Raw genomic sequence first — 13,496 nt, 5'->3', positions numbered from 1 at the left:
CCCTTGGGCCTGATTTTCCATCCATTAATTTGTTAAATGGCAATAACATTTGTGGTGGGGACTGAATAAAATCACGCGTGGACTTTGAAAATAATGTCATCGGAAGCACTCAAACTATACACACAAAGCTCTCCAGTCGGGTTGAGTGGAGGGGAATGAGGGCTGAGAAAGCAAGCACTCTGATAGAGGAAGAGAAAGGAGCTGACTGACAGACGGAGGAAATAGGCAGGAGGGAGAAGGGGAAATCCTCAGTGATGATTCAAGAGAGAAAGGTGATGTCATACAAAGGGAGACAGGGAAGAGGCGCTGCTCTGGGGGCTGGGATCCTGGTGGGTTCAGCTTTGGAAATGCTGAATTTGAGACAGCCAGAGATAATTCACAAGGAGTGGGTGGGCCAGAGCAGCATTAAGTAGGAGTTTCCGGGCACCTGGGTGGCTCAGTTGGCTAAGTGTCTGACTCTCGATTTCTCTCAGGTCATGATCTCACGGTTCACGGGATCCAGGCCCATGTGGGGCTCTGTGCTGACAGTGTGGAGCCTGCTTGGGATTCTTTCTCTCTCTCTCTCTCTCTCCCTCTCCCTCCCTTTCCCTACCCCCCTCCCTCTCCCTCCCTCTCTCTCTGTCTCTCTGTCTCAAAATACATAAATGAAGTTAAAAAAAGAAGTAGGTGTTCAATCACTTTTTTAATTGAGAAAGCCACATCGCTCTGGTCTTGGAACTTACTCGGTGACATTTTTGGAGGTTCAAACCTCAGTGAGTAAACTCAGTTTAGTTCTAAAAGCCAAGAGTTACAGCCACCCACATGTAAACCAACAGAAACGTGGAATTCAGAATGGCCCTTGAGGTAGCCCTTGACAGAAGGCCAAGTTCCCTGGAATGAGATGCCCGCACCTATGTGTCATCGTGTCCTCAGTGCCTAGACTGGGGCTGACGCATGTTAGGCATTCAGTCGATGTTACTGGATAAAGCTATAAACTTTGTATAATTTTAATTTAGTGATCAAGAATGTGCAAACTCCATTTTAGCACGTTGTACTCTGCCTTTTTAAGGAACATCCCTCTGCCTGTTTCGACCTGAGAAATATCCTATAAGAAAATAATCACAGATAACCACCTCCCAACTACACCTAGATGTTCACCACAGCATCATTTATATACCAAACAATTCATATTTGAAGCAACAGGGGGGACGGAAGGAACTATTCGAAGCACTTTGCAAATATTAATTCATTTCATTCTCATAGCAATGCTACAGGGTGTATACTATGAATATAAGTTCCATTTTGCAGAGGAGGAAGTTAAGGCCTGGGCACTTTAAATAACCTGCTCAACATTACACAGGGAGTAAGCAGCAGATGCTGGCATCTGAGTAAGTCTGTCTGATTCTATGTCTTTGCTTTAACCAATATGTAACATTGCCTTGAGGTACTTAATTTTGCCTGATTGTCTTAAATTAGTTTTATAACAAAACTTTGGAGGAAAAATATAGTCTCTCCACTCAGAGGAGGAACAATCACATCACAGGGAGGGGGTGGGTGGTAGCAAGGAATCACAATTCTGCCTCATTATAAACCCAATGTCAACAGTTCACAGTGCCTTATTCTTTCCTTTATCCTGGTCAGCAATCACTAATGCTTGCTTGCAAAACAATCTGTACTTCCAAAGTTGTTCCACACCATTCATCTCCTCAAAAACCATCCTGCCAAGTCACTACTTTCATTAATCCCAATTTACAGATGAGGAAGCTGAGGCCCCGAAAGCACAAGCGGCTCACTTAGGGTCATGTTGCCAGTTCCTTGGTGGCCGGTCTCCCATTCCTTCTACTCCTCAGTGTGGGTCAGACAAGTTCAGAACAGTGTCCTCCAGTTCATCAGCCTAGTAATCACTCAGAAAACCAGCAGGCACAGAGCAAAGTTAAAAAGGAGGATTGGTTCGGGCTTGGAGCAACTAACTCACCAACCTTGAAGTCTTAGGGCTAAAAGGTCTGGACTTACTACCAAAGGACTTTCAGTCCTAGGCAAGAGATCTTCCCTAAGGAAGTTTGTGACATCAGCCTGTCTCTTCTGTTCTTCCCCTTAATATGCGATTCAGCTTGTTCAAAACCACCTTGGTCCCAAAAGTCTCTTCCCAGGTTGCCAAGAGACAGGACAGGATGATGATAATGAGGAAGGCAATAATGACACTAGAATAATTGATAATAATAGCCAAAGTGTACAGAGAGCTTACTCCATGCCAGAAACTGCCCCGGGCAATGTTTACACACATTTGATCTCCCAATCTACAGCTGCTAATCTAGGGGGCAGGTAGCATCTTCCTGATGAGGAAATGAGGCTCAGAGAGTGTCCATCACATGCCTGGCAGGCAGAAAATGGAGAAGGAAGGGTTAGCAGTTCACAGACTGCAGAGTGAGCTTCTGGCCCTAAAGCCCTCACTTATCAATCAACTTCAGACTCACCCCCTAACATGATGACTGACATTCCTCACATGTCTGATCCTCCTAGGGAATAGGGCTTCTCCAAGAAAGCCAAGCGCGGAGAACCCAGCAGCGTCGTGTCAAGGATCTAGAAACTAATTTATCCTCCTCGTATCCCAACATTTCCTTTTGATTAAAAACAAAATTGGCATTTATAGGTCTTCCTGGTTTTTTTCAAAGCGTTTTTCCTAACTTGAACACAAATTAAAAAAAGAAAAAAGTAACACGGTGCAAAACAAAGTTAACGAATGTGGTGAACGGATCATGGCCTGTTAAGTGGACTCCTCAGTCATTTTCCCAGACTGAACAGGCAGACTTGGAGGTTCTGAGGTGAAGGAGTACTCCGTGACTGGAGGTTTTCAAGCTTGGAAGGCATTGTTCGGTAAGCAGTCCCTTAAGGAGCATACTACTCAAAACCTTGGCTGGGAACGAGTACTAGGTGATCTGTAAATAATCTACGGGTAAAGTTTACCAGGAGTGGAACATTAACGTGGAAGAGGTGAGGCTTTCGATGGGTCATTGGCCTGTGGTCTGTTCCTAACTGGAGGCCCTGCTTTCGCCTTTAACCGTTTCTGCTTCTCCAACTACAGCTACTGTGTGAAAAGGACAGAAAGGAGCAGGTAGAGCATGAATTCAAAGACAAATACTCTGATGAGGTGGCCAGCCAGACAGTTAGAGCCAGTAAGTGTCCCGGTGGCGACAATACAACTGTTAGGTCAAGTGTATGAAGGGTGAGGCCCCTTCAGGGCAGCTGCAAAAAGAAAGCCCCTATTAATCCCTTAACTAAGCAGCTGATAGAGTTTATCTTTTTGTGCATGTGTTATAACTCTTCCAACACAGGATTTTTTTTTTTTTTTTGTCCAACACAGGATTATTATAAGTTTAAAAAAGCACAGCCTACCAAAGCTTTTTGCGGATTTCTTCATCTTGCTAACAGATAACAGAAACTAGAACTTTGGAGGGCTTCTGTTTACAATTCACTGTCACTCTGGCTTGAAAAATGGTAAGAAAGCTTCATTGCTGGATTCATTCACAGAAAGAATAGGTCCCTATTTGAAGAGGGAAGAGATCTCAGTCTCCCGCTCTGAGATCGACTTTCTTTTGAGTTTGCATCCATTGTTATTTAAAGCAACAGCATTCAGCTACGGTTCAGCTAGGGTTATTTTGCATAGTAATATCAGAAAAGGAAACATTACCTGGTATAATCCCCTTTGGCTTCCTGAAATAAAACACAATGATAGACGATCAATATGTATGTATGTGGATTAAGCGAATGAATTTCACTCTGGGTCCCGTTTCCCACTTTGAGTGCCTCAATTTTGTTTGGAGGAATGTGCACGAGGAAGCTTTCTCTGTGGCCACGGAGAATGTGGCACTGGTGAGAAAACATTAGTATCCATGAAATATTTCTTATTCTTAACAGAAGAGACAGATATATCTGAAAAAGCACAGGTGACTAGGTCTTCTTTTAGGTTTCTAAGATCACGTGATACATGCTTGTTTATCCGAGCAGCACATTTTTTAGTCTGGACGCAGACTTTTTAAACCAGGGTGTAGGTAAATCAACCCATGCTATTTGTTTTCTCTTTTTAAACAAGCATGGAACACGTTGGATTTCTCAGCTACTAGTGCCTTTAAGAATTAAGGGGCTCTTTCACTCTGCCTCCAGAAAATGCAGGCGAAAGTTACTCAATTTAAATGAAAATTACAGCTGTTGTTAACAATTGCTGCTTCCCAAATCCAAGTAACCCAGAGCTCTTTTCCTGAAGTACAGTCTTAATTCTTTTCCCTCAGAACAGTCTAAATTTCATTTTCCTTTGCGACATCCCACTATAGCCTGCGCAAGTGACGCTCAAACAGAAAACGGTGGCTCACGTTTTTCATTGGCAAACAACCAGCTGGCTTAAACATCTATCAGCCAACTGGCCCATGCGAAAGTTTCAGAGTTGCAGGCGGTTCACAAAAACCAGCAAACAAAAAGGCGCAGGCAAGAGGCAGTGTGCTGATTCTTACCTGTAACACAAGTGCGGCTAACTTGAAGATGGTTTCGCTGTCCGCTTCGATTTGCCCCTGTTGGGGAAAAGAAAAGCATCGCTGAACAAGGCTGCCCTAGGTTGTAGCAAATGGCTGTTGAGTTGGGGAAGCTGTCACAGCTTGGCACCTCCAGTTTACAATCAAACGCAGATCATACCATTGCAAGGCAAAGGGAGGGGGGCATGGAGGGACGCATCCAGCGGTCAGGGGAAGCCACAAAGTGTGTGTGTGTGTGTGTGTGTGTGTGTGTGTGTGCGCGCGCGCGCGCCTGTTTCAGACAGCAGTATCCTGGAAGAAATACAAATGACTCTGAGGCTGAAAATTCAGACAACTTCCCAACGAATAATTTTTATCCCTACAAGTTCATTGTTAAGCTCTGAAGATTTTCTTAGTTTCACTTGGTGTTTTCCTGAGATCTTTTTTTCCCCCCTCTGTGTCAATGCATGGTTATTTTGGTATGCCCACAATGCAACTATTACTAAAAATATAAATTCACTACTGCATCAATGACACATTGTTGAATTAACACGCATACACTTAGAGATAAAATGTAAAGCCTTAAGAATTGATTACAGCAAATACTTAGAGAAGACTAAAATTCTGTTCCTTTATATTGAAGTTTGATGACTCTAATTTATTATTTTACCCATTATTTTATTTTTTCATCCCTTAAGATCCCCCCCCTCCAAAAATATAGGAATTCTGGACTTTGGAAAACAGGAATGCTTTTTCACTAGCCTGATAGAGATGCATAAGTGTGTGTGGAGGGAATTTTGCCTCTATCAATAATACTCACATATGCCTTCATTTATTTGGTTAATAAATAATATGTGACCATATACATCAACACCATTATTGCCTCATGTAATATATTGCAACAACGAGTCGATGAGTGGTATAGAAGGATCTTTATTTTTTAAAAAATTGTGATATGCTAGCTTGTGGGCATTCACACACACTAAAACCATTCCATATAACCTTAAGTCTTACATAATTAGTACTTGAAAGTGCATATTGTTTGAGATCATAGAACTCATGAGCCTAGAAATGAACCCGAACTCATTATTTCTCCCTTCTACCCGTTGAATTTGGGCTGCAGAGTTTTTGCAGTTAAACCAACAGCATTAATGGTGAGTAAAAGTAGCTTTAAAGTAAACGCATACTAGGTAGGCTTACAGAGCAGTTAGCTCACTGAGGATTTTGGAAAGGATTACGCTTTTCTCTCATGTTTCCAAGTGATTTGATTGGGGTTCTCAAAAAAAAAAAAAAAGGAAAAAAACCAAAAACAAATAATAATCATTCTTCTAAAAGCCATAAAATAAAGAAACCAAAAACCTAGGGCATTACAATGTCAGCTGTGATAATTATCTGTGTTTCCCTTATATTACAAAATGAAAACAAATTATTTTCATCCTGTAACATCTAAGTTTCCCTTCTGAAACCTGAGGAAATGGATTTGCTTCAAAGTTTTTCCTTTAAAAGCTGACAGGTCCAGAGCCTTGGAATTCAAAGCTCGCTTATAATCTCTAGAAACAGATTACAAAATCAAAGAAAAGGCAGGCTGGTTGTAAGCATCAATTGCCCTCTGTCTTTCAGGCTAGAGAGACAGTGGTTTTCTAACCTGGTGAAAGATGATGAAGCAGCTAATCCAACAGGTGAGATGAGTGTTGATTGAGATTAAATTCTAGAAAGCTGAAATTCCTTATGTTCAAAGAAAAAAAAAGAAAAAACTCATGCTAAGGGAGGGGGGTAATGGGGAGGGGGGAGGAATGCTCAAAACCATCTTTGAGTTTGAAATCATGCCCGAATTTACAGTCCAGTTTGTCTTTAAGTCTTACAAAAGAGAAAAAAATTGGATTATTTCAGACATTAAAATAACAAAAGCTAAATAAAATTTATTGAAAACCATGACCAACTCCTCTGGCCCCCCATGACCGCCTCTGCCTCTTCAGAACCTTAGGTGAGTCATCCAAACAATATTTTAGACACTAACTTTTCAATTTCGTAAATGGAATTTCAGCAGATAAAAAGGCCTCAGACAGAAACTCTTAAGAATGCTGCCAAAGAATTCTCTACCTTAGAAGGGTCATTAAATATTAAAAATGATCAAATGAGGAGCTGAAGCATGAGAAGTACCAGGCTCAGGCAGCTCCAGAAGAGTGGGGAGGCACATATGCAACTCACCTGTGGACTTTTATTCACCCATACTAGTTGCCCCAACACAATTCTGGTGCAGGAGGGTGACGGAGGGGTGCAGGGGTGGGGCCTACCAAAATCTCGTTCCTGGGAGAGAGGAGAATGCATGGTTTGGCCAAGCCTTACATTCTTTTATCTTTAAAAAATTTTTTTAAAGTGTTTATTTACTTTTGAGAGAGAGACAGAGTGCGAGCGGGGGAGGGACAGAGAGACAGGGAGACACAGAATCCGAAGCAGGCTCCAGGCTCTGAGCTGTCAGCACAGAGCTGACGCGGGGCACGAACCCACCAATCGTGAGATTATGACCTGAGCCGAAGACAGACACTTAACTGACTGAGCCACCCAGGCAACCCTAAGCCTTACATTCTTTTATATATCTCAGCCCCTACCTCACCTTCCTCTTAACCACTGTTCTGGAAATACAATGCAACATATTTTGAGTTCTAATACTGATTGCCAAGGTTACTTGTGCATGGAGCTCACCAAGCAACAGACCAAGCAAAACTAATACTATCTGCCTCGTTCTCAGCAATTTCATATGGTGAAATTTAATTAAGACTTCTAGAGAACTCCAGAATTTCATGCATAAAGTGCAAATGCTCTTTAGAAATTGCCGTCTGCCCGGGGATGGAAGATTTCTTTTACTTATAACCATGGTAACAGAGGTAACCTTATAGGTACTGGGCAAGCTAACATCGGAGAGGGATCTCCTCAAAGAGATAGGTAACGGGATCCTTCAGTGGGTTTCCATGACTGTCATGGATAAACAAAGAGGAGCAGAGAAGTAAGTCAGATGATGTGGCTGAATGCACAAGGGTAATACGAAACAGTATCAAGTCTTGGTGTTCTACCCTCATGGCTAATTTAGCTAGCTTACGGATCCAGTCTCTAGGTCACTAGGTTCAGGATCCATGTTGGACATTTTATTTTGTGTTTGGCTTGTTGGCTCAGTTGACCAAAACATCTTGCTAATGAAGTGAGAACTATACGTTTTGATTCACAAGGAGAAGAGAATAAAAGAAAGTTTTAGAACTTGAAAAAGCATTTAGTGAAAATATGACTCCTATTATTCTGTAGATGATGGCACTGAGAATCAGGGACATGAAGTGTCCTACCCAACTCCACAGCAGATGGTGACTCCAGGCTCTTTCGAGTCCATCGTGGCCACTAGTTACCTTTCTGACTCCAACGTAAAGCTCTCACCAGGAATCTTCTAAAGGTAGGCTTTTGGCAAAAACTATAATCAGGTAAGACTGAAAAATGACTCCAAATGCCACCTCCACTGCTGGTGGGTGGTAAGTTATCATTAACCATAAACGCCTCATAATAGGAATGGGAAAATTCCTTGTGAAGACTCATCTGTATTGAAGTAATACTTCATGGAAGCTTATTCTGCACAACAACAATGGGCATGAAACACTTGCTCACAAGTACTTAGGATCTGGAACTATTTGACAAACTGTTGAGGGAAGCCAGCTTATTTCCAAGTATATTACTAATTATCTAGCTATTTTAGGGTTAAGTCTATTAAAAAAGGCAACTTGAAGAACACCAACAAATAAATATATGAGAAATGAGAGGAATGGAAAATTAGCACTTGCAGTCATCATACTGCTGATTGTTCAGGTAACAGTTTTCAATAAACAAAAACTATTGGGTGAAAGTTTGGTGAGAAACAGGACAGGGTATTTATATAATCACGAAGCATCTCTCTATTGGGGAAATTTAATTACAAGAGGGAAAAATGGTAGCTTTTCAGTGGAGAAACCTGACAGATACAATCTTAATGAAGTGATGAGACATTACCAATAACCGTACAGACCGGCCTCCTGATAATATGCATTGAGAAGGACATAACGTCACTTGTATACATGTCTGTACTGGTAAATGTAAATGTTTCACAGCCAGAAATGGGGAAGGGGGGGGAAACGATCCCTCAGTTGTAGCATTTGTGGATTTCCAAGGTGCAAATACCCCCACCACAGCCGATTTCAAGCTACCAGTAGTAGCTTGAAGTAGCTACCAAGCTACCGATATGACATCACAGGACACGCTGCTGGGAAGAGATGTGAGAATCGGCTCTTACAGCAGGTACTAGCTGGCTAGCACACCACTGGGTGGTACTGCAGCCGAAAATACATCACTAGATCTAATCACGAGGAAGCATGAGACAAACTCAAATTGAGGGACATCCTATAAAATATCTGGCCCATAGCCTTCAAAAATGTAAATAGGATCAATGCCAAAGAAAGGCTGAAGAACTGTTTCGAAGGAAAGGAGACGAGGCAGTCGTAAAAACCAAATGAAATGTGTCATCCCATGTCAAGAGGAAAAGTTGTTACAAAGGGCACCCCTGGGAAAGTTGGAGGGTACATTAGGCAACAGTCCAGATTCAATTGTTAAATGTTCTAAATGTGATCATTGTAACAGGGTTCTATAAAGGGTGGCTTTGATCTTAGGAAATACACAATGGATTATGTAAGGATAAAGAGCGTAACTTACTCTTAACTGGTTCAGAAAAAAGGACACATCCGTGGGCAGGGGGAGAGAGAGCAAACGTAGCAAAATGTTGACAACTGGTGAATTTGGTTTGATGGGCATACTGCGTTTTTGTGCCATTCTTACAGCTCTTCTGTAAGTTTGAAATGATTCTAAAATAAGAAGTTTGTAAAAAATTGACATAATTTCCCAGAGTGCTGGCTATCTATTTGTCTTGACTGCCTGGTACCCATCCCTGTTTCTGGGCAGGATGTCCCAATATCACAATCTTTTCAGAACTGCTTCTTTCCCCACTGGCTTACATGCAAACACAATCATCTTTCTGTGGACAAGTGACAGAAGCTGGTCCAAAGCCACAACCAGGGATTTTCCAAATTAGGGCCAAGGGTCTTGCTGCGTCTCAAGACAAAGTTGGGAAGATGTGAACCAGAGGGAATCAATGCCCACAGATAGAGAGAAAGGGACTTCCGGACATGGGTAGTCAACTGCATCCACTGCTCAGCCAAGCCAGACTTCAAAGTCTGGTTAAAACTCAAAAGTTGGCAAACACAGTGACTTGGGTGCTCAGATGCTCTCATTTTGATTTACTACTAAGCCAGCAAACAGGGTGCAAACAATAGACGTGAGAAGTGCACAAATGAGTGAACGGATATAGCTCCCTGGAAACCTCTTAATTCCTTCTGTAGACACATCTACATGGAGGAGGAACCTGACAGATCAGAGAATTCTAGAGCTCTGGACTCACTGGTTTCATACTATTAGCCTGTTTGCGGGGGGCAGTGTGCACATCAACACTCAACACTTACCTACTCTCTTACAAGGCAGTTCTTGGTGAACCATAAAGGCATACTCCCCGGGGCTAGTTCCTGTCTTTTGGGATTACTGTGCCCCTAGGAGACCAGGCCATAACTACCACATCTGCACCCCATATTCCCCTTGTAAATGAACCAAACACTTTGTCCTTTTTTGTCCAAGCTAGTTGTGAGAAGTAATGTGTCTGGAAGCTGGTCTCAATGATACACAGTAGTAATGTTTCTGGTATATTTTCCATTTTGTTCCTTGAGACCAGAGCTTGGCAACCTTGGCTTAACTGACATTTTCAGTTAATTGTTTTTTTTGTGGGGGCTATCCTGTGCATCATAGGGTATCAGGCAGTGCCCCCGGCCTCTATCCGCTAGATTCCAGCAGCAACCCCCGCCCCCCCAAGCTGTGACAACCAAAAATGTCTCCAAACATTTTCCAAATGTCCCCTGGGTGGCAAAGGTCCCCACCTGGGAACCACTGATCTAGATTCTCTCAGAGGTCTCTGGACTAACCGAGAACCATTAGAAACTTACAAAATGGAACCATAAGTTTTGTCCCAAGGTAAAACTGCTTTTTTCGTAACTGTGTTTTGGCATTACTCCACCGGCTTCTGTTGAGGAACAATAGAAGAAGCAACCCTCAGAACCTCAGTATTTTAATAACTCTGGGTGTGTTGTTGAGGGCATTGTTAATTACCTCATAGACCAGTCCTTCACCAGGACCCCTGGGAGAAGTTTCTGATTTTTAGGAGCAGTAGTGACTGTGCTCCGCTGGGCAGCTGCTCTGTTTCTACCTTAAAGACCACCGTGAGTTATGCAAGTGGTCATAACTTCCTCTTTGCTGTGGTTCTTAAGAGAAGTTGAGTTTCGAATTTGTGGGTTAAACGCTTTATACTACCCATGCTAAATGTTTTATATCAACCTTAACCTTGGCAGGATCTAATTATTTCTACTTTTATTTCCTCACAGGCAACTCTGATTTCATCACCTGCCATACATACTGTAATGTGCTTTTTTTCTTTTTTATCGAGGTACATATAGTAACATGCACGAATCTTAGTGCACAGCTTGATGAATTTTGACACGTGTATATACTCATGCACCCATCACCCGGATCAAGATAGTAAACATTCTTACTAATGTTTCCAGCTTAGGGAAATGTACGTAGTTTTACAAGCCACACCAAATAAATAAAATTATTTTTGGTAATTTGGAAAGTAGAAAACAATACTGCAACATTGAAACTTGCAATTTTTTCTGATTACTAATCAACTTGAATATCTCTCTTGCAATTGCATATTATTTGCTATTGCTCATGTGCGAAATGACCCTTTGTTCACTTACCTATTTGAGAACTCATGTTTTATTTGAGCTACCAGTGTTAACCCTTTGTTTCAGCTACTGGGTACAAATTGTATTCTTCGATCTATTCTCCAGGCCTACGAAGTCAGACTGGAGTGGGGGCTATCACCCTCACTGAAAGAATCTTTGGGGTCCTGAGCAAGTTACTTCTCTGAAACTCAGTTCCTCATCTACAAAATGGGGGATGATAATATTGAATGTATTGGGTTGTTGAGATCATTTTATGAAGGACAAATACAAAGCATTTTCATAAAGCCTAGCCAAAAAGATTCTCTCAGTGTTTTTCTCTCTGCATTATGCACCGTGTTGCTTATTACATTGTTAAATATTATTATATCGATAGGAATCTACTTTGTTCTGGGACACTGTTCAATTTTTGTGTAGTTCTGTAACATTTAATTGGTGTTCCATTACTACATATCTCAATATCTAAGGGTTTTAATTTTTCCATAATAATCTTTGACATTCTCTTTCACTTATTTGAAACATTTTTTTAAATGAATATTTATGAATTTAAAAAAATATATAATAATTTTCCTTCCTCTTTGGAACCATGTATGTCATTATTGAAATGGTTATATAGTAACCATAAAGTTTTATGACACCCCATAAAGGTCATACACATTCAGTGTTAGGGTTAATACTCAGTATCTTTAAAATTATTTTAAAAAGATTTCTATTTTCATTTATTATTTTAAGTAGGCTCCATTCCCAGTGTGGGGCTTGAAGTCAAACCTGAGACCGAGAGTTGCATGCTCTCCCGGCTGAGCCATCCAGCTGCCCCACTACTCAGGATTTTATATTTTCCTTTATAAATGGGCCATTTTCTTCATTATATTATTTACCTGATTATCATTCCATAGGATTATTATTTTTAGCGTATTTGAGTACCATTAAATTTCTTCACCAAAGCCTATAATGCCAACAAGTTTTAGCTTATTTATTTTCATTTTGTAGGCACGCAGTGAAATTGTTTTCAACTACTATTTTGGTACACTTCTTTGCAATGTACTTGGTACCTCTGATTTCACTGCATGAAATAGACATTCTGTTTAACACACCTTCTCATACACTGTTGGTAGATTATAAGTTAGTTCTGGGACGAACATTTTGGCAAGGTCTACCAAATATATTTTTTTTAATTTTTTAAAATGTTTACTCACTTTTGAGAGAGAGAGAGACAGAACATTAGCAGGGAAGGGGCAGAGAGAGAGGAAGACACAGAATCTGAAGCAGGCTCCAGGCTCTGAGCTGTCAGCACAGAGCCCCACGCAGGGCATGAACCCATGAATCGTGAGATAATGATGTGAGCCAAAGTCGGACACTTACTGAGCCACACAGGTGCCTCCGTTTTTTTTTAATGCTTATTTATTTATATTGGAAGAGAGAGAGCAAGTGAGGAAGGGAGGGGCAGAGAGAGAGAGACAGAGAGAGAGAGAGAGAGAGAGAGAGAGAGAGAGAATCCCAAGCAGGCTTTGCACTGTCAGCATAGAGTCTACGGGGCTTGAACTCAAGAACCGTGAGATCATGCCCTGAGCAGAAATCAACAGTTGGATGCTTAACCGACGGAGCCACCCAGGAGCCCCAAGGTCTACCAAATCTTAACACAAATATACACTATGGGTCAGGAATTCTGCTCCTCGGTATACATCTAACATATTTACATAAATCCACTAAGCCACAGGCACTGGGACCTTCACGGCAGTGCTATTTGTAATAACTAAATACTGCAGGCTACTCAAATGCTCTTCAATGAGCAAATGAACTATGGTATATTCATACTATGGACTACTATTCCCCAGCAAGGGTGAAGCTAGCCTAAACTACAATATGGATGAATCTCACAAACCTAATTTGAGCAAATTAGGCCAAACATTAAAGGGCACCTTGAATGACTCCAGTTATAAAATATAAAGTCAGCCAAAACAAATAAATGCTATTAAAAGTCATGGGAGTGGAGGCATTAATGACTGGAAGAGAACATGTGAGGGCCTTCTCAGTTGGTGGTGATATTCTGTTTACTTGATATTGATGCTAGTTGCACAGATGTGTTCAATTTTTTTTTTAATTTTTTAACATTTATTTATTTTTGAGACAGAGAGAGACAGAGCATGAACGGGGGAGGGTCAGA

General features: G+C 41.3%; 1 protein-coding gene across 13 annotated transcripts in view; it reads right to left on the bottom strand.

Moving 5' to 3' along the window:
* Positions 1-13,496, bottom strand: part of FRMD4B (FERM domain containing 4B) — a 321,646-nt gene that overhangs the window by 66,625 nt on the left and 241,525 nt on the right. For all 13 annotated transcript variants that reach the window (XM_053219080.1, XM_053219079.1, XM_053219085.1 and 10 more), the window contains 2 exons: positions 4,485-4,541; positions 3,668-3,690 (listed from right to left, as the gene is read on the bottom strand). In XM_053219080.1, the coding sequence (XP_053075055.1) occupies positions 3,668-3,690; positions 4,485-4,541 (80 nt within the window). The remainder of the gene's footprint in view (positions 1-3,667; positions 3,691-4,484; positions 4,542-13,496) is intronic.

This window comes from Acinonyx jubatus, chromosome A2 (assembly GCF_027475565.1).
Source record: "Acinonyx jubatus isolate Ajub_Pintada_27869175 chromosome A2, VMU_Ajub_asm_v1.0, whole genome shotgun sequence".
Lineage (NCBI taxonomy): Eukaryota > Metazoa > Chordata > Mammalia > Carnivora > Felidae > Acinonyx > Acinonyx jubatus.
Note: the sequence above shows the minus strand (reverse complement) of the source record. Positions and strands in the feature narration are given on the sequence as shown.